This window comes from Lygodium microphyllum, chromosome 16 (assembly GCF_053477565.2).
Source record: "Lygodium microphyllum isolate KBCC chromosome 16, Lygodium_microphyllum_v1.1.10, whole genome shotgun sequence".
NCBI lineage: Eukaryota > Viridiplantae > Streptophyta > Polypodiopsida > Schizaeales > Lygodiaceae > Lygodium > Lygodium microphyllum.
The window spans coordinates 132996467-133016222 of NC_141150.1; the positions used below are offsets into that span (position 1 = coordinate 132996467).

The 19756-nt window shown below is 46.0% G+C and overlaps 1 protein-coding gene across 2 annotated transcripts in view; it reads left to right on the top strand.

Moving 5' to 3' along the window:
* The window catches only part of LOC148023454 (uncharacterized), a 198657-nt gene that overhangs the window by 83583 nt on the left and 95318 nt on the right, over positions 1 to 19756 (top strand). For both annotated transcript variants that reach the window (XM_087696424.1, XM_087696423.1), the window contains exons 4-6: positions 8977 to 9078; positions 15248 to 15416; positions 15717 to 15815. In XM_087696424.1, the coding sequence (XP_087552550.1) occupies positions 8977 to 9078; positions 15248 to 15416; positions 15717 to 15815 (370 nt within the window). The remainder of the gene's footprint in view (positions 1 to 8976; positions 9079 to 15247; positions 15417 to 15716; positions 15816 to 19756) is intronic.

Below are 19756 nucleotides of genomic sequence, written 5' to 3' on the forward strand. Positions count from 1 at the left end.
TAGGGCTCCATGTCACTCGGCCGAAGGGGATTCTTGATGGGAGATTTCAATATGTGTGTCGACTCTTCTCAGTCCACTTCAGGGCATTCGGTAATGGATACGCCGGAAAGCCGGGTGTGGAGTTCTTTTGCTTTGCACGTGCTCAAGCAAGATCTTTGGTCGTGGCTTCACCCTTCTTTTTCAGGATTTACTTTTCATTCCGCACAATATGCAACTACCTGGTCGCGGCTGGACAGAATGTATATCATGCAGGGCGATGACTTTCTTCCTGACATGCTGGAAATGAAGGTCTTGCGGCAATATGCGTTGTCGGACCATTTCCCCCTCCAGCTTGAGATGCGGGCACACTCTATTGCACCTTTTGTGCAATTCCTGGATAGGCTCCCTTTACGCTTCAACTCCTCTTATCTGAAGCATTCAGTTTTCCAGGGCTATATGCAGCAGTTGATTGAGAGGTTCTTATTGGACTTCGCCTCTGAGGGCTGGCCTTCATTTGCAAGGCTGCTCTCTAATGTGCAGCGGGTTGCTCGCCAGTATGGGATCCATCATGCCTCTCTTTGCCGCCGGCGTCGACATGCAGCAGAAGACTTACTGGCCTTGGTCCGTTCCTTGCTCCTGGATTCCCCTGATGATGATTTTCTGCTGTCTCTGGAGAGGTGGTTGGCCCATCTTATTCAAGTGTTTCAGTTGAAATCTTATCAACAGGCCAAGCTGCACAACTTGATGGACACAATGCAAGATAGCACCTGCCAGTCTCATAAGTTCTTTCGCGCCTTGCATGCATCTCCGCCCCACGAAAATATGACCAGACTCCAGGATTCGGAAGGTCGCATGGTCACGGATTCGCAGACCATTGTCACTATGTGCAGAAACTATTTTATGGATCTTCTTGGTTCCTCTTCCTCGCCTTCTAGCCAGGTTACGCATGCCCGTGCGGTCTTCTATCATCTGGTCCGCCAGCAGGTTCCAGTTGATATGCAAGCCGCTTTGGAGACGGATATTTGCGAGGACGAGGTTATGGACGTTTTGTTGCACCTGCCGAATGATAAAAGCCCTGGCTGGGATGGTCTCACTAATGAATTCTTTCAGACCTCGGCCACGCAGTTGGCGAAGCCATTGGTGGCCATGTTTCAGCAGGTGTGGGAAACGGGGGTCATGCCCTCCTCATGGAAAGAAGGCCTTATCAAACTAATTCCAAAGGTCCCTTCGCCGTCAAAGTTGCAACACTGGCGACCAATCTCTTTGATGGGCTCCATGTATAAAATCTACTCCAAAGTGCTGGCGAATCGGCTCCACAAGCACCTTCCAGCTATTGTGCATCCTCTCCAATATGGTTTCATTAAGGGCCGCAACATTCTGCATAATATCTTAAATGTGCAAATGGCCATTGACTATGCGCGGCACTCCGGTCAGGAAGTGGTATTGATCCAATTGGACTTGGAAAAGGCATTTGATTATGTGGACTGGTCTTTCATTGCAGACCTCATGTCGGCCATGGGCTTTGGTACCCGAATGTCCCGATTGATCTACACCATCAGTGCTGAGGCTTCCTCCAGAGTTATGCTTAATGGTGGAGTTACAGAGCCATTTGTCCTTGCACGCTCGGTCCGACAGGGTTGTCCTTTGAGCCCCCTCTTCTTTGCCCTGGCGACTCACCCGGTCCTTTCAATGTTATCCTCCATGGCAGCCTCTGCCCAGCTGGCCGGTCTGTCTCTTCCGTTGGGTCAACACTTCGTTAGCCAATCCTTGGCGGATGACACCTTTATGATTTTGCAGGCGGACAGGGACAACATTCGAAGGGCATTAGATGTTTGGACACTCTTTGGTCAGGCCTCTGGGCTTCGCATCAATGCCCTTAAGTCAGCCCTTCTCAATTGTACGGAGCCTGATTTGCAGTCCTTAGGCTGGCAAGGCCAGGTGGTTTCCCGTGGCTCCATTGTCAGGCATCTTGGATACCCATTGGGGGTGGATGTACGGCCAAAAGCCCTGCTGGAGTGGATTTCACAAAAATTGGCAGCAAAGTTTATGTATTGGAAGTCGCAAGCGTGGCCATTCCATGTCCGCCTCAAAGTGGCCCAGACAATCATGCTTCCAATGCTAACGTATTTCCTGCCATTGTTGCCATGGACTCCTACTACTTTGAAGGCCCTCACTCGTCCCATCCGTTTCATGCTATGGAAGAAGGACTCACTGCAGGCCGGCATTTCCTGGATTTCTTGGTCACACGCATGTACCCCTAAGTGCATGGGTGGCGGAGCGATTTTGGATGCACACACTCATATGTTAGCTCTCCGTTGGTCCCTTTTTCGTGCCATGTGTGTGGATCACCACCCTTGGTCCATCATAGCCCGTTATTTTCTTGAGGACAGCGGGCTCCGCCATGGCAACACACGGCTTCGGGCCTCCTGGTGGCATGTCCTTAATGCTGACTCTCGTGTTTCTAGTCCCTCGTCCTCTTTGTTACTGCACTTGGTCGGCTCTTGGAAAGTGGTGCTCCAAAAGGCCCGCTGGCACCCAGTGGGGGACCGCTTGCAGACTAACTCCTTTCAGCTGGAATTGTTGGCAGTATCGAGACTCCTTTCATGGGAAGATAAACATCAACTCAGACCAAGATTTAATCGCATGGCCCGTTTAGGTGTGATGTCGGTTGCGGATGCTACCCTTGCTACTCGCAATGTCCTCGTCTCATTTCGGACTGCTCGGCGACTCTTTAAGATCCCGCGTGGATACCGTGATTTGTGGGAGCAGCTTTCGTCGAAGCTTCAGGGTCGGCAACCCTTTCCTGCCTTGACGGTGGATCGCCCTTGGCAGGACTGGGATCTTGCAGGCCGCCTGAGTCTGGAAAAGGCCTCCACTAATCAGGTGTATCATCTTCTTGTTCAAGATCACCAATGGCTGGGAGAGAAAGCTAACACTGTTTGGGGACTGCGGAAATCGCTGTCATGGTGGCACAAAACGCTGATGGAGGGCTGGCAAAATAAGACACCTTTCAAATGCAAGGTTTTTCTTTGGCGGGTAATGATTGGTGGTCTTCCTCTGGCCTCGGCCCTTGCCAAGCGTCGCATCTCGAATGGCAATTGTTTCTTCTGTACCACACCGGCGGAATCGGCCCGACATCGTTTTCTCTCTTGCTCGCTCGCCAAGAATATCTGGTCACTCTTGTCGCTCATTTGGCGCGCGGTGGTGGGATCCTCGCTAACTCCTTTCGATTGGGTTTTTGTGCGCCCGAAGTATTCCGCACCGCCACAGTTGCATGAGAAGATCTTATTTCACTTTTTCAGATATTGGGGATGCTGGCACATTTGGACCACGCGCAATGCTTTTCTCTTTGATTCGGCCTCTAATGTACCCCGACATATTGCCAGGCTTAAAGGGCTCTTGCATTGGCAGCTGGATATCATCCGACACTCCGACTTGCTCCCTCGAGAGGATTTGCATCCGTGGCATATGGCAATTGCCTCTGGGTCGTTGCCATGATTGGTGTAACTTTTTCAGTGCATTACTCCGGGGCTTCCCCACATGTTGGCCGAGGGCCCTCGTGTATCTTGTAATCAGAAAAAAGAGAGAGAGAGAGAAAGAGAAAACCTCTTCACATGATGGCTTTGTGTCATCATGTATCTTGTAATCCAGTAATCGTGTATTTTTTTCGTAATTAATATAATTACCTTTTACGAAAAAAAAAAAGAGAGAACTCTTGTAAGTACACAACAAGCTAAATTGATTGATGGGAAAGTTTGTGATGAAAGTACAAGTGATAGGGCCTGAATATATAGGCTAAGGTATCCACCTACACGTTCGACCCTTATTAAATGCTAAGTGGTGTAAAAGATGTTCTCACCTAAACATGCCGTTTCACACACAATAATGCGGCTTCACACACGGGAATAAATCTAACAGTGGCAGCAGAAAAGGCAAGTGTTTGGCGACTCTATACTTGATTACGATGGCTGGAAATAGTGTGGACAGGTTGGAAAGTTGCTGTTGCAGCAAACACAAGGTCAGGAGGGCTAGAGAGTGATCGGTAGGAGTTGATGCAGGCTGATTACCTTCCTGAATTGAGGTATCCGCCATGGAGGGGTGTAGACATTAGTGGAGATGTAGACGCCTGTTGAAGGAGAGCCTGAAAATACAAGATAGGCTAAGAGGAGAGGCTGCCTCTGCTACACTTATTGTGTTCCTCTTGTAATTATGGTGTGAACACTCCCTTATCCATGGGCAATTTTTACCTTCTAGCTGGAGAAGGGTATCCCATGTGAACACCTGTCAATGGGTGTGGTACTTTAGTGCCTCAAGGATTGTACTTTCATTTTCATTCTCACATAGTGGATGTGACCTTCCAGCAACTCTCCTCTCTCTTGCTGCTCACTTGTTCACTGTGAGTGTGTGCATGTTGTTGAATCCCAACCTAACAGTGGTATCAAAGCCATGCCTCTTTCCAGCCACCACTCAGCTCACAAGCCAGTACCGCCTCATCCACCATTGAGTCTTAAACTCAAATATATTTGTTCTAGTTCTTCCCCTCAGTCTCGGGGGCATCTTCAGCCCTGCTTGGCTGTGAAGAACCTCTCATCAAATAGATCATCTCAGCCTGCTCGTCACTTGACTAAATTCTGCTCTGTTTTGAACACTGGCTGTGAAGAACCTCTCATCAAATAGATCATCTCAGCCTGCTCGTCACTTGACTAAATTCTGCTCTGTTTTGAACACTGGCTGCAGCCATGTTACCTGTTTGTGAACTTGCCTGCCCATTCCAGATCTGATGCTGCTACTGCCTATCGTCAGCCTGCCCTGACAGCTGCATCTATGTGTCTTGGTCTTCTGCCTGCTGCATTTGGTCTTCCTTCTGTTGGACTGATCATATCTGCTTGTAGCTTGCTCCACAAGTGTGATGAATGGCTTTTGTGCATGTAGGCAACTCTTTGCATCCCATAGCTGGCAGCCTGTGTGCTGTTTTTGTCATTTCATCAGCAGCCAGTCCCACAAAACCCTTTTTGCTTGCAGCCTCTCTAGAAGCACAAAATTAGGAGATTTTTGCAACAGACAACAAATTTCCCTCAATTTCTTTGAGAAAATTGGGATTTTGTCCAAAAGCCTTGAATTTTGCCAAAAATTTGGGGACTTTGTGTTGGATGAGCAATATCGCCCAAATTTCACATAAAAAATTTGGGCATTTTCACATTTGAGCCCAAATTTCACCAAAGTCCATCAAAAATTTTTGGGGCTTTTGTGAAATTTGTCCAAATCGACACCTAGGCCAATTTCATCTTCTACATTGACATTCGGGGATGTTGTAGCCTTCTCAGCTGCAACTTTTTCTTTGACATTGTCAATTGCATGCAAATTTGTAAGTTTTTTGAGCTTCTTCTTGCTTTTTCATATTGCTGCACCTACAAGTACACATTTGGCAGCCATTGTTGTGAAACTTTAGTTGTACTCAACAAGGAATTAGGGTTTGGCTTATAGGACATGGACACTCCCTAGGAAAGTGGTCATTTAGTGAAGCTTTGGTAATAAGTATGTTTTGGGGCTGTAATAAAGAGCTGCTTAGCATGCAATGCATCTTTACCTCAACACATATTGCATTGCCAGCACTTAGAAGGATTTGCATAGCATGTTGCCATCATTGTTGCTGCTGCATTTTGTAGTTTTAGCCATGTACACTCCGGGTGGCCAGCCTGGTATCATTATCATTTGGACTGCTTGTGGAGCTACCATGTCAGCCAGGATACCTGCATTTTTGCTGCTTGGAGTCTTCTACAACATCTTGCTGTCCAGAGGACTGTGTTTTGCTTCCTCTACTATTGCCCATGACATCCTTACCACTGATGGCCTACTATTGCTTCATTTTAGGATTTGCTTATGAGTACAAGACTCTCTCCGAGTTCTTCTCGGGTCTCTGTCGCCACTCTTACATCATGTCATCTTAGCTCCTTGAGACATGGAGCCTGGAGGTTTGAGGTCTACATTGTATCATTTACATCTTTATATCATTCATGATCACTAAGCATTCTATGGTCTTTGTTTCTTGTGTTGTTGTACATTCTACATTTCTCTTTGTTCACCCAAGGATTGGTGCTGATATTCCCCTCATTGCAGGCTTTAAGGGAGTGGTACTATGAATATCTATCCAAAAACACAAGGGAATATCTTGAAGAGAAGGGTTCCTATTCTCTCTCTTGAGAGCACAGGGAGACCTTGAGGTGGAGGGAGTAGAGATAGTGAAAAGAAGAAGGGCCAAGTAATCTTCCACCTTAAAATCCCTTGTGGTCTGACTTTAATTCCTCCGGTGTATCATTGGAATGACCATGTTTACATCTCGGAGTAAGATAAACAATAGTGTGAAGTTGAAGCTGTAGAGGATCTAGAACCTATAGTTTGAAGTGGATGTATTGACATGGAAGCTATTGCAAATCCAATCAATCCAATCCCACAAGAAATTGTGCAAGGTACACATATTTATGATTCTATTAGTCCTTTGCTTACTTTGTCTGATGTCCAAGCCATGGGTATAAGTAAGCATGAAAACTTTGATCTATACCTATATAGTCCCAATGTTTGAGTGCCTTTGAGATATCCAAAGACACTTTTGGTTGTGTGCCAATGCTTTGTGCTCGGGTTGTGCATGAAACATGCTGACTAGGAGATACCAAGCTGAATATCTGGCCATGTATTACATAAGTACAATAGGCATCCAATAGCTTGTTGATAAAGAGAAACATCAACTGGTTTCCTTGCATCCTCAAGTGTAAATCTATGGCCTCTCTCAATGGGTTTAGAGATGGGCTTTTAATCCTCCATCTAAAAATCATGAAGTGTAATTGACAATTTACTTAGACTGATGCATGACAAGTTCCTCCTCAATTGAAGCAAACTGATGCCAAGATAGTAGTGCAAGAGACCAAAGTCAGTGACATTAGAGGATTGGTGCAAATCAAGTTAAGGTTGCAATGCGTGACTCATTCGGTCAAGTCAATAGCATGTCGTCCACATAAGGACTAAGGATCAATAGTGTTGAGCTAAAATATGCATTACTTGCTGATTAACCTCTTAAACAGCCCCAAAACACACTAAAAATGCTCTTTTAGAGTAAAACCCTAAAACACGGAGCGGTTCAAGAAAGTTTAGTGGAAACCCTAATTTTTGGGGTGTCCTTCCACATCTATAAATAGACAGGCTGCCCCCATTCAGCTATTATCCTTGTTTTGCAGGTTACACCAGCCCACACATCCTCTATTGCTGTTGGCACCCAGTTTCTAGCCTGCAGCCCGCCTCCATCTACTGTCCAGCCATCATCGACTGCAGCCACATCATCTTCAGCCTGTCCATTACTGTAGGTGACAGCTCTCAGCTACTGGCAACTGCTCCAATCTGTCCCAGACTGCTGTTCAGCCTGCTGACCATCATCTCCAGGGTCAGCTAGCCTGCGTTTTCAGCATTGTAGGCCCTGACACTCTCAGACACTGTTTCAGCCTGCTGTTTACAGTAGACTGTGCACAGTTTCCAGCCCTTGATCGGTGGTACACTGCAGCGTTTACCAGTTTCCAGCCTCCAGACTACTGCGTTTTGGTGACCAGCCTGCTGCCATTCACTATTCAACACTCCTACACTCCGACTGGTGGTCACAGACTTGGGATCCATCTTCGGTGGACGTCACACTCTGACATTGCTTTGCCCTTGAGCACACTGTACACTCTTACATTCATTTACAGCATTCATTCACCTCAGAGTTGTGTTCTCTCTCTCCCTTCTTCTGTTTGTGTTTGAGTTTTGAGTTTTGCGTTTAGGGTTTGAGTTTTGCCCTCTGTGTGTGTGTCTGTGTCTTTGTGTTTCTGTCATGGTCGTACACTCTGTGTGTCCTCAGTGCAAACCCTAGCAGTCTTCTTAACAAACAGATCCTCACCATCTTTGCGAGCATGTAGTGTACTTTTGTGGATGAGTTGCAAAGACCAAGAGCAATCAAGTAAGTATGGATCTTCTCATACCACGCTTGAGGTCCTTGCTTCAGACCATACGAGGCCTTATGCAATGGCACACCTTTCCTTTTGACCCTTTTTGAACAAAGCCTAGTGTGACATAATCCTCTTCATGCAACTCACCATTCAAAAAGGCTCTCTTCACATCCGACACTTAAAGCTCCTACTTTGTTTTCTCGTGACCTTTAACATCTCATTTCTCCTCTTTGTCCTATCACTAATGAATAGGTACTCTTTGCTGATACTATTATAGGTTAAGCAGTATATGGGAAATCTCAAAACCTAATGCAGTTAATGCTGTCCAAAACTTAGTAATTTCTATACCTTTTTGGATCTAAAACTTTGATTTTCTTGGGAACTTGATGTATTGCGAATGGGGAAATGTTACCCATTTATTTTCCTTTTTCTATTGACCTGTTTTCATTAATGTGCTGAAGGAGCCTAAACTGACTGTGTCACTTTCTAGTGTGATAAATAGCAGCCATGCATCACTGTGTGTTGCATCACTGTGTGGTAGTCATGCAATCAATGTGTCTAACTAGCACTTAAGATAGTGACTGCACAGTATGTGTTGTTTTATTGACCCAACTGGTGGTGCTGAGATGACAACTATATAAAGTTTCTGTAAATGGTACATACAAGGCTTAGCAGCTTCCTTTTGATTTCCTCAACCATTACAATGCATTAGTGGATGATATATCTCATAGCAATTTGGAATTTGACGAAACCTCACATTTGAATTCCTTTCACTGCATGTATGCCATTTATGGTGAACGCGTCTGAAGATTGTCTTCAGTTCTGTTACTGAATAAAGATAGGCTAAAAGCTGGCCATAAATACAGTCAAACAGTGTATATCATATGGTTAATGGGTCTCATTTTATGGAAGTATGTACAATGCTTACACTACCAGTAGAAGAGCTAATTTATTGGACTGTTGACATTGGCTTTGTCTCCAAATGTGAAGAATGTGGATTATAACTTTCAGTTGTAAATGTTTGCAGCATCTGTGGCAGATTACTTGAAATTAATTCCAGTGGAGTCCATCTATCTTCCTATTCCAGTCAACTTTATCTTTGTTGGATTTGGAGGAAAGGGAGACCAAGGTTTGTTCTTGCACTACTCTTGGGTTCATATTAGGTAGTATGTTGTCTTCCAGCAAGGAAGAGTCTTTGAAATGTAAATGGCAAAATGATGTTTGTAGTCTGTTTGTTTTTTTTGGGTGAACATGATATCCTATGATAGAGCTAGAAAGCCTGTGGATGTTTAGGAGAGGTGTTCCTCATTTTGTCATGAGCAACTTTGATGCCAAAATACCTTTCTGGCCTTGTTGATCTGAGAAAATAAATTCTACCAATGGATATTGAATTGTCTTTCAATCATAAGCTAGAAAAAAAAGCAGTTCTCTCAAGTTTAAAGTTGCCAATTCGCATATGTGGGACAAATGCAGCTGACTCTACTATCGTTACAATTACCTGGAAACTTACAAAGAGGAATGACATGCACAGCACACACACATAGAAAGAATCCTTACAACTGAATCGGTTTATAACCTCCAACCTTATTCTGAGCACATGCATATCAGTAGCTGATGCTGTGTGCTACGATGTTCCATTTTTACTGTTTAGCGTTGCTGGCACTGAACATATGGTTTGTACTAGCATGGGTCTTGGATTTATTAAGCCTCATGTTCTTGTAGCAAGGGTTGCATCACAACTTTGAGAAATCCCTGCTACTGAAGTCGCTATGAGGAGAAAAGCTTGTGCTGGTTGATTACCAGAGCTCCACTCTTTTATGATTCAATAATCTTTTTTTGGAGATTTCAGTCTGTCTTTCACATGTGACAGAGTTCATTGTGTTTTATTCATGAAATTGATGGGGATGCATGCAGCATGAATCATGATAATTAAATCTCTCTAAAATTGTAATAATTGATTCACGATTCATGACTGGACTCTTTCAATTGTACCTAGTTTCCATTGTCTTGGATAGTCGAGTGTAGATGAAATTTTTGCTCCATCCATTTCCTTGCACACATTTTACACCCCATGTGGAGAAGGGACTCTCGAGCTTTAGCAAACAAGTTCTACACTCATATCTAGATGGACTCATGTTATTGAGAGACAGTGTATAGAATCACATGGTATGCATCATCCATGTTGCAAGGTAGGTAAATTTTTTTTTTCTAGCTCCTCTTGTGTCTTGGTGGAAGAATTCGGGAGGATATACTCCAACCCTACAAATAGTAGCTTTGCATATACTTTCACATGTTTTTTTTCGCACAAAAAAAGTGGCTAGTTATATTACTTAGAAGACTTTGCAATGAAGTACATGTGCTCAATAGCCGAGTTGGAGGTGATATAAAGTCATTCTGGAATCATATATACAAGCTCTCACGGCGGTTTGGGGGTAGAATCCACGTAGGAGGAGACTAACGCTACCTCGCGTTGCCTACGCCTATCGTGAAGAACGGATCATGGATACCCCAGGTACGTAAGAAGTGGTGTTGGAGTCCCTCACGAGCTTGAGAGTCACGTGCACTTGATCCCAATGGTTGTAGAGGGAGTGGATGATTGAGATCTAGAGCTCTGCCAAAGTCTCATATGTTGACAAGCACTTGCTGCCCAAAACGAACTAACAACGTGCCTTCCAGATGTGCCAAATTATGAGGCTCCCAATAACAGCCCATTCCTCCGGCCACTTTGGTCTAATACCTGCAGGATGGGTAGTGCCTCCAAGCTGACCACGGGTATAGGAATGTGCCTTGATTAGAAGAATGTTATCATGCATCTCAGCCTCATACAGTAGGTGGTGGCTGGTTGGCTAACTGCTTGCCTGCAAAGACAGTCCCCCGAGAGAGAAAACCGAGGCTAGGTGCCACTTGACGAAGGATGCGGCATACTCCTCACCACACCAACTATATTGCCTCACAAGACCGGAGGCAATGCTTTGGAGTTTCCAAGCACTGTAGTGGACAACACTTGTAGATTCCATCCCGCTACATGTGAACTAGCCAACTCCTGATTGCCAAGCCTCCATGTTCCAATAGCCATAGGAAATTCGACACCCTCTGTGGCCTCTAGCTGTCCCACAGGTGTTGCCAAAAGGTCCATTAGAAGGCCTCAGTATTGCTATGTTCTACCCGGTGCCTGCTGCGTGAGGGTGCCCAATCCATGTCCTCTTTTGTCAAGACATGCCTGTCTATCCGTTTTGTGTAGGCCAAGAAGCCTTGGGGCTTCTTGGCAACCATAGTAGCCGGCCAGTCTTTGGGGTCCCACTCCACCTCATCAAGGGGCTGGCTTTCTCAAATCTAGAGGTGCCATTCTCGGAACTCGCTCGAGGGTATGCAGGGGTCTAGTAGCCAAGTCTTTTGCTCAAGTCAAATGACATGAATCCTCCTCAAGGGTATAGGTAGTAGCTGCTCCTCTTGCTAACCTCTATTGAGGGCTAGCCTTTTCCTAGTTTTGATTGTGAATAGTATCCATGGGGGTAACTGCCCACCCTACTTGCTACTTGTAAGGGGATGCCTACTAGTGAGAACCTAGTTGCCCATACCTTGCCAGACAACATTGGATTTTGAAGGGGGGGGGGGGGGGGGGACGCAACCTCTAGGTTGGTAGCCAGATACTTGCTATAAGATCGCTTGGTTAGCCAACCAGCACCACTGTCAAAGAACCAAGTGTCAGCATCCTCTGTAGAGCTAAGTGCTCTATCGGCCCAAGAGATGTCATAGCTGCAAGTGTAAAAACAATAGTCCCTGTCCACAACAAAGGACGTGGACTCACTAGCAGTGGAAGGAGTAGTAGAAACAGACATTCCTGACTCCTTCTTCTTCTCTTTGGCAATGCGCTTCCTGCATTCAGTGATATAGTGGCCGGGCTTCTTACAATAGTGACATTTTCCTTTTTTAGCTTGCGTCCCCCCTTGTGTCTGATTCTGCGATGTGCCCGAAGTGCCAGAACTCTGTGGAGCATTTTTCACCTTGCTGTTTTTGCCTTTCTGACTTGCCACAAAAGCCTGTTCAGAGACTATAGCATCCACACTACTATTTTTTCTTGTTTGCTCCTCCTCTAGAAGCAAACTAACCAGTTGAATAAAAGTGAGTGGGTGGTCAGCAATCCTCATGGTGAGGTTCAATGCAGTATGAAAAGACAAGTAGGAAGGAGGTAAGGAATTCAAGGTGGTGGATATCAACTGTGCATCCGAAAAATACTCATCTACATTCATGAGCTGCTCTCTCAAGTCCTGAATCTTATTTAAGTGATCCTGCATAGAATCACCCTCATGCACCTTCAAAGTTTCCAACTCTTTCTTCAAGAAAGAGATCCGAGTCTCATTCTTTCCTGCAAACATATGCTCCAAAGTCAACCATGCATCTCGTGAAGAAGATGCCGAACGGATGTGAGGTATAATGGACTGCTGAACTGCCAGAGCAATCAGCGACAAGGCCTGTGCATCACGCGTATCCCAAGCTTTTTGAGCTGCAGTTCTTGGAGGAAGTGGCTGAGGTGGAGCGGGCTGAGGTCCCCGTTGTCAACGTGCGCCATGGGGAGGAGTAACAGGAGCTACAACTCCCGGTCCAGTTTCCTCTCCACTGACATAATCCCATAAATTCTTGGGCACTAACACATTCTTCATCATGAATGACCATAGCGAATAATTGTTTCCGTCCAATCTGTCTTCCTTGGATACATACGTAAAGACATCACCTCCCTGATTTGCCATGATGACAAATTTCCAAAGACAAAATGAGCAATGCCAAAGCAGTATGGATTGCAAATCTGCAAATTTCCAGAAATTGCAGCAAACACACTTCTGCAATTAATGTGAAAGGGCGTACTCTGTCATAAAACTGTCTTTTAATGCACGCTTCCCAAGGTGCAAATAGTGCTAAGCAACATTGTTATATCAAAATCCCCAAAATTTCTGCCAAAATTTCTGTCAAAACAGTCTTTTTGTGACTGTATTAGCAGTTCATATGCAACTGTCCTCAAAATACACAAAAGCCCCAAAATTTCTGATGATCCAGTCCAGAAATTTGCATCAAATTTATCGCATGTATCCTGTGCTGTGCCTGCCGCATATGAACCTCCTCTTCCAGAACTTTGTTCTGGGCTAAAATTAAAAATTTTTGTTTTAAAAAAAACACACCTGACGTGGACTGCAGCGGGCGGACAGGACGTGATGGTGCTGGCGTCGCTTTAGACAGACGGCACAGGAAAATGGGTGGCCGTGGCTGACGTGGACTGGGCAGACGGTGACACGACGGGTCACAGTCTGACGGGGCAGTCGGGCAGCCATTTGGGCCGTTTGGCACTGATGAACAGGACGTCTGCAACTAGTGGCAAACAGGCGGCAAACTGACGAACAGGACGGCTGCAACTGGCGAGCGGACGTGTGTCGTGACGTCTGCAACTGGCGGCAAATTGACAGGCGGGCGCTGTCGATTGACCGTGCTGACGACTTACGTGTCACAGGCAAGCGGCGTGCCACAAGTTGCGCTGGAGCTGCGCGCTGGCGAGAGAAGCTGCACGCTGTGCAGGCGCAGGGCAGAGAGTGGCGCTTGGCTGAGATGGTGGTGCCTGCAGGTGCAGCGGCAGCACGCAGGTACAGGGCGAGACTGACGGGGGCTGCAGACAGCAGACTGAAGACTGCTCTGATACCAAATGTGAGATGGACGGATCGAGGTGCAGCTGAGATTCAGTAGACAGTGTGAGAGTGAGAGACAGAGTGAAGCACGACACCCAAGAGAATATACTGAAAGAGTGTAACAAGAAAGTACAAAGTACAACCCTTAAACCTTAGGGTTGTAGGGGGTGTTCACACCCGACACACACTAAGTGCCCATAAGTGTGTAACATAAGCACATAAGCACATACGACAATAAGACTATAAGTCTGGGGAAAAAAACCTCTCCTACCGAGAGGCAAAAGTGCCCCAGTGTCCTACTGATCATCGACACTCCCATATGAGCGTAGGCGTAAGTGAGGCGTGAGTCAAATACCCAACATGATGAACCTACAACAAGTGGTGGTGCTTGCTTTTCTTCCTATTTTCTTGGTATCTCGTGTCTTCTTGGTGTGGGGTCTTGTACATTAGCAGTCCCTACAACATTGGGAACTTTTTTATATTATGGGACCTTTCTTGTACCGATCTTTACATGGTTCGAATAAGGATGATACCTTCTATGGGGTCTAGGCTCTTTTGGCTTTAGAGAGTGATTTTCTTACTTAAAATGGTTTCTTAAATGCGTAACTTTTCATCAGTGCTCTTGTTCTTTTAACTGTATCTCTAAAGAGCATTTCTATGTAAATTCAAGTTATGTCTGGATGTTTAGGAGAGGGAAAGGTGAAAATTAAAACCTGTAAACTTGTGATGCAGTGTATTCTAGTTGTCTTTTTCATATCCCTTGCTTCCCTCTGATAAGGAAGAAAGCTTAAGCTCTGCTGGGGGTGTTTGCAGTGGCTGTATGGCAGATAGTTCAATACTCCTAATCCCACTTTATCAGTTTAACAGAATAATGAAAAGGAAAAAAATGTGGGAAAGTATTGATATGAGAACATAAAAATTGGGGGAACGGGCCCATCTGTAATTGAAGGAAAAATATCTTCAAGTATTTACTACAGGAGGGCTGACAATTGCTTGCTGAAATTCTTAACCAATGAAAATTGTTTCTCTGATGAACGGAATTTCTCCTCTAAAAAGCATTGATGAAACATTTTGAGAGTAATTACTATGTTGCATGCATCTTTCCTTGCTCTCCTAAGAGTGTGAATATAAGCATCTTTCCTCACTCTTTTGGCCTTTTTGGGAGGGAGTACTAACTATAGCTTTACATATCATATTAAGGTAGCATGATATCTGTATCTTTGACATGGTTATTGGGATTCTGTAATACTGAAGTGTGTTCTTTTGGGTGCGCAGTATTGGAATCTTCCAGTCTCTTTTTCTAAAAGCAAATGTATTATTTGAATCTTACATGCTCTAATTCTCTACCCAGAAACATGGGTAGTGACAACTAACACCCACATATATGGAACATGGTTTTAAAATCATGAATGAGTGCAATGAATGGAGTCTTTCTTGCCTATGTAAATGAGTAAATCAAAACATCTCCATTGCAACATGCTTGTGGCACTTTCTAGAAATATTTGTCTATTATGAGGAACTTGTACTATAGCCTGTTACTAGTAGATATTTTTCTTGTTGGATATCAGATTGTTGATCAGTGGCTGACCAAGCTTTCATGATAACTGGCCTTGGTTGGATGAAAAGATTTAAAGTTGGGACAGGAAGAGCTGGAGCGGTGGTTCACACAAATAGATCATGTCTTGGAGCACACTCGAGTTCCACAAGTTGGAGAGTCTCTTACACCATTTTATAGACAGAGCTCTGATGGAGAACAGCGGCACCATCTTCCACTTATCAGCTACTCTCACTACAAGTAAATAAAATTTTACTTGATGTGGCTTCCATGTAGTTAAACCATAGTAGAAATTTGTTTCTGAAAGGTGAAAAGGCTGTAATGGCCTACAAATGTAAAAAGTCTAAGCATAAACATAAGCTTGATTCCTGCAAACATAGTCAGAGACCCCCTTTGATTATGCTTCATTCATAAAAAGTTATACAAATTTCATTTGTGAAACTGAAAATTTGGTCTTCTGTATTTTTGCAGTAATTTTAGTCTAATATTATGATCTATGATCTTGGCATATGCACAATTATTGTTTATACCTCCTTGCAGTTATTCTGTGCATGCCATTGAGATGTCAGAGAAGGTTAAAGCTGTGTTTGAACATGCTTTGAAAGTTCTATCTCGGAAAGATGATCTCAAAGACACCAGGTCAGTCCTCACTTTTTACATTTTCAGACATCCATAGTTCAAGCCATGAGTTTCTGGTCTGTAAAATCTGCTTTTTTGGAATGCCAGATATAAGTTTGTTTTAAAAGCAGCTATTTGAGTTTTGCAGAGGTCAATTTAGGTCGAATAAAAAGTCTAATTTGATATGCAGGTATACATGCCATTGTGCATATACAGGTGCACTGTTGCCTGCTCAGCAGTATCAGACTTTTAGTCAGGCAGCATTGTGCTGTATACAGTTTGAGTGCTTGGGAATTTATCTAGGAGCTCAGTTTTTCTTGTTGTTTGTACAAGTCAGGATCGAATCCTTGGTTTGTTTTCACCTCTTTGTGGCTGTTTGGATAATGCATAAATGTGTCTTGTGTGTAGATTGAGTATGCTATCATACCTTTGGTCATCCCTGTGCATTGGAATATTATAGTATCATGGATCCATCATCCCTGTGAGGGACAGATTTGGTGAACGTAAATATAGTGCTGGGAATCAGCTTAGTCAACAAGTTGTTAGGACTCAAGGAGGCTCCATGTCCAAAGGTGTCAGACACTATATTGTGAATGCCAAATTTGTCACAAAGAGAACACACATCTTGTAGTGATTGGTTGCTAAGAAGAAGGCACATATTGCAATACAAGTGTGTAAAAGGGTAGAAGGTGTGTCAGCCCTAGAACAGACTTGAGAAAGAGAAAAACAAAAAACTTTTTTGTGGAGAAAGTTGTCTTGAACATTACACGAGTCTGATTACACACTATAGGCCAGGGTGGGACCATTTGGATGACGGGTCTATAATCTATTCACAAATGTGACCTTAATGATGTGAACCTACTGGAGCTGGTGGGCGACTCCTGATGGAGGCCTCCGGCTTGTGGTGGGCCAATAGACTACAATTGGGCCCAACCTAATCCAATGATGAACAACTTACATGGCAATGTGAAGGTTAGACAGCTGGCAGAGGCCTCTGGGCCAACAATGAGACAGGGAGCTAAAATGCAGTTGCAAAGAAGAGTCCGAAAATGAAAGTCTATACTAGTGATGGCAAGGGACAGATGTTGCCAATTGGAGGGCAGTATCCTTGGGCATTACGAGGGCCTGATGGCATGTGGTTGAGTTAGAGAAGGAGCCTGTGGTGTCTTCTGATAAACAATGCTGGTTATGAATCCATGCGAGGGCTGTAGAGAGGTTGTCGAGGTGGAGATGCTGGGTGACAAGCACCAGCCAACCGCTTTGAAAGTCTTGTTTGATGGACCACCACACAACATTGGCTAATAAGGAGGTTCTGGACAAGATCAGGCAGGCTACCAAGTGTTCGAGGGACGGCCTTCCATGACTGGCGGTTAACCACCTCCCAACCAGGGGTGTAGAGAGAGAGAGAGAGAGAGAGAGAGAGAGAGAGAGAGAGAGAGAGAGGTCGCGGAAGGCTATGGAGGAGCTCGATCTGACGCCGCCTCGCCCCTGTACCTGTTCTGCTGCTATCTACCGCCGTCTGGCCGTCGCCCGCAGGCCCGTCGCCTGCCTCTGAAGCCGCCGTCGCCCGCAGGCCCGTCGCCTGCCTCTGAAGTCCGCCGTCGTCAGCGCCTGTTCGTAGCCGTTTGCAGCCGCCGTCTGGCCCGTCGTCCTCGCTTCCTGCCTGCAAACGTCCGCCTGCGCGCGGGCGCCTACCTTTGGAGGCGCAGGTTTCGCCGCCGACGCCCGTGTTGGCCAGGTCTGCTTCGTCCCTGTCTCTTGCTGCCGTCGAGTCGTCTGCTGTGGTCTTCAGGTTGCGACCTGCTCGCCCCCTGCTGTGCGACGGTGCCCCACTGCACGCAGTCCTGCCTCACATCCCCCCTCGGACGTTCCATAGTCACCTGGTTTTGCGCTCTCAGCTACTCGCCTGCCTTCACACGCCCTGTTCGTCAGGGGTTCATCTGCGCGTGTCTGTCCTGTTCTCCACAGGAGCCCTGTTGCAGTCCTGTTGCTGCAGCCGGGTGGTTCCCTGATTCTGCAGGTCTTCGGGACCTGCACAGAGAGAGAGAGAGAGAGAGAGAGAGAGAGAGAGTGAGGGAAGATATGGTGCCATGCACGGAGGAGTTGCCGCCGAGTTCTGAACTGCCGCCTGCCGGCAAACGCTCCAAGCATACTTCTGATGAGCCAATGAGCCCTCCGGAATGCTCCTATGCGCAAGTGGCCTCTGATCCTGTGAATTCGCAGGAAATTGACTGGGAGCATTTGCTGGACTTTGCCAATACTCTGCTTGGCGATTATGTCCAGCATAATAATGAATCTTTTTCTGTTGTGGGAACGGATGATGTGCTCGAAGCCACGGTGGACCCCAAATCAGTCTTGCGATCCTTCTCGGTGTTTTATGACCGTGCAGTTATACTTTTCTTCACTGGCAGGATCCCAGTGCTTTCGCATATTCGCCAGTGGTTGCACCATTTATTGCAAGGGGAGTCTGTTGAGGAGATCTTCCTTGGACCTCGCGGCTTTTATGAGGTGCTGTTGAAATCGGAAATGCATCGAGCTGAGCTCCTCTCCAAGTTGCCACTATTCTTTGATCGCCGCTTGGTCCATGTTGTGCCATGGCGCCCCATGGCCGACTTCCAGCGTCTGCTTCAATGCGAATGCCCGGTGTGGGTGGAGGTGGAAAATTGCCCGGCGGTCTATTGGCCCATGTTGAAGGATGCGATGGCAGTTGTGGGAACAGTGCTGGTTCCCCCAAGCCTCAAGGCGATGAACCGAAACCGTTTATGCATGCTATGGGATACGGCCAGGAAAAGGCCCGCGTGGCTTCGCCTCAATTGTTCGGGCATGCATCCTTTGTATTTTCGCCTGAAATGGGGCAACTTTGCGGGACACTGCTTTTCATGTGGTAAATTGGGGCATTTCATGGCCGAATGCCTTGAAAGGCAACCGACTTCGGAGGATGCGCAGGTTGTGCTGCCCAAGGATGATATGGTGCTTGATGCCACGCCCCAGGAAGCCCTTCAGTCTCCTCATGCCATGGATAAAGGCAAGCAACAGGTCCTGAGTGTGGATTTCCGTCGCACTGACTGGCTTGAGGCACGTCCCAAAAAAGGTAAAAAGGTGGATGCAGGCCTGGCGGATCCTGGGCCTACTGCTTCCCAGGATTCCGTGCGCACGTATACGCGCCGGAAAGAAATGGCCACTTCACAGCAGGCTGTGCGTCCTACGGCCCCGTCTGCCCCCCGTAAATAGTCTCCAAGGAGAGTCTATACCGATGGCCCCAAAGGCTCGCCTGCTAAGCTGGCGTTTGATGCCAAAGGTAATGTTATTACACCCTGGGATCGGCGTTATCCCCGCCCCTCTCCCAAGGTAGTGGATTTCCCTTCTACCTCTAAAGCAGGTCGCCAGAATTCTTTTGCAGTATTGGCTGATTTTCTGGATGAGGGTGTCCTGGATGCTCTCGCGGAAAAGGCGAAATCGAGGCAGCAAGCGCCTCGTTCCTGACTTCCTTCTTTAAGGATACATGAAGATAGCCACGTGGAATGTGCGAGGCATTTGCTCTCGCCATAAGCAACATGCCATGTGGACCGTCTTGCATGAGAACCAGTGGGATGTATTGTGTGCAGTTGAGCACAAAAGTCATGGTGAAGCAGGAAAAGTGATAGATTGTCATGGATTCCGTCTCTTTTATGCAGGGACCCATGCTACGTACTATTCGGGCGTGCTGATGATTGTCCATGAGAAATATCAGCCTGTCCTTGTTAAAAATGATGTGCAGGGCTGCTTTCTGGTGATCGAAGTCTTATTTGAAGGAGAGATTTTATGGCTATTGGGCCTCTATGCTCCGAATGATCCCGCATCCCGACGGGATCTTTGGTTCGCTTTGCAGGGCTCCATGTCACTCGGCCGAAGGGGGTTTTTGATGGGAGATTTCAATATGTGTCTAGACTCTTCTCAGTCCACTTCAGGCCATTCGGTAATGG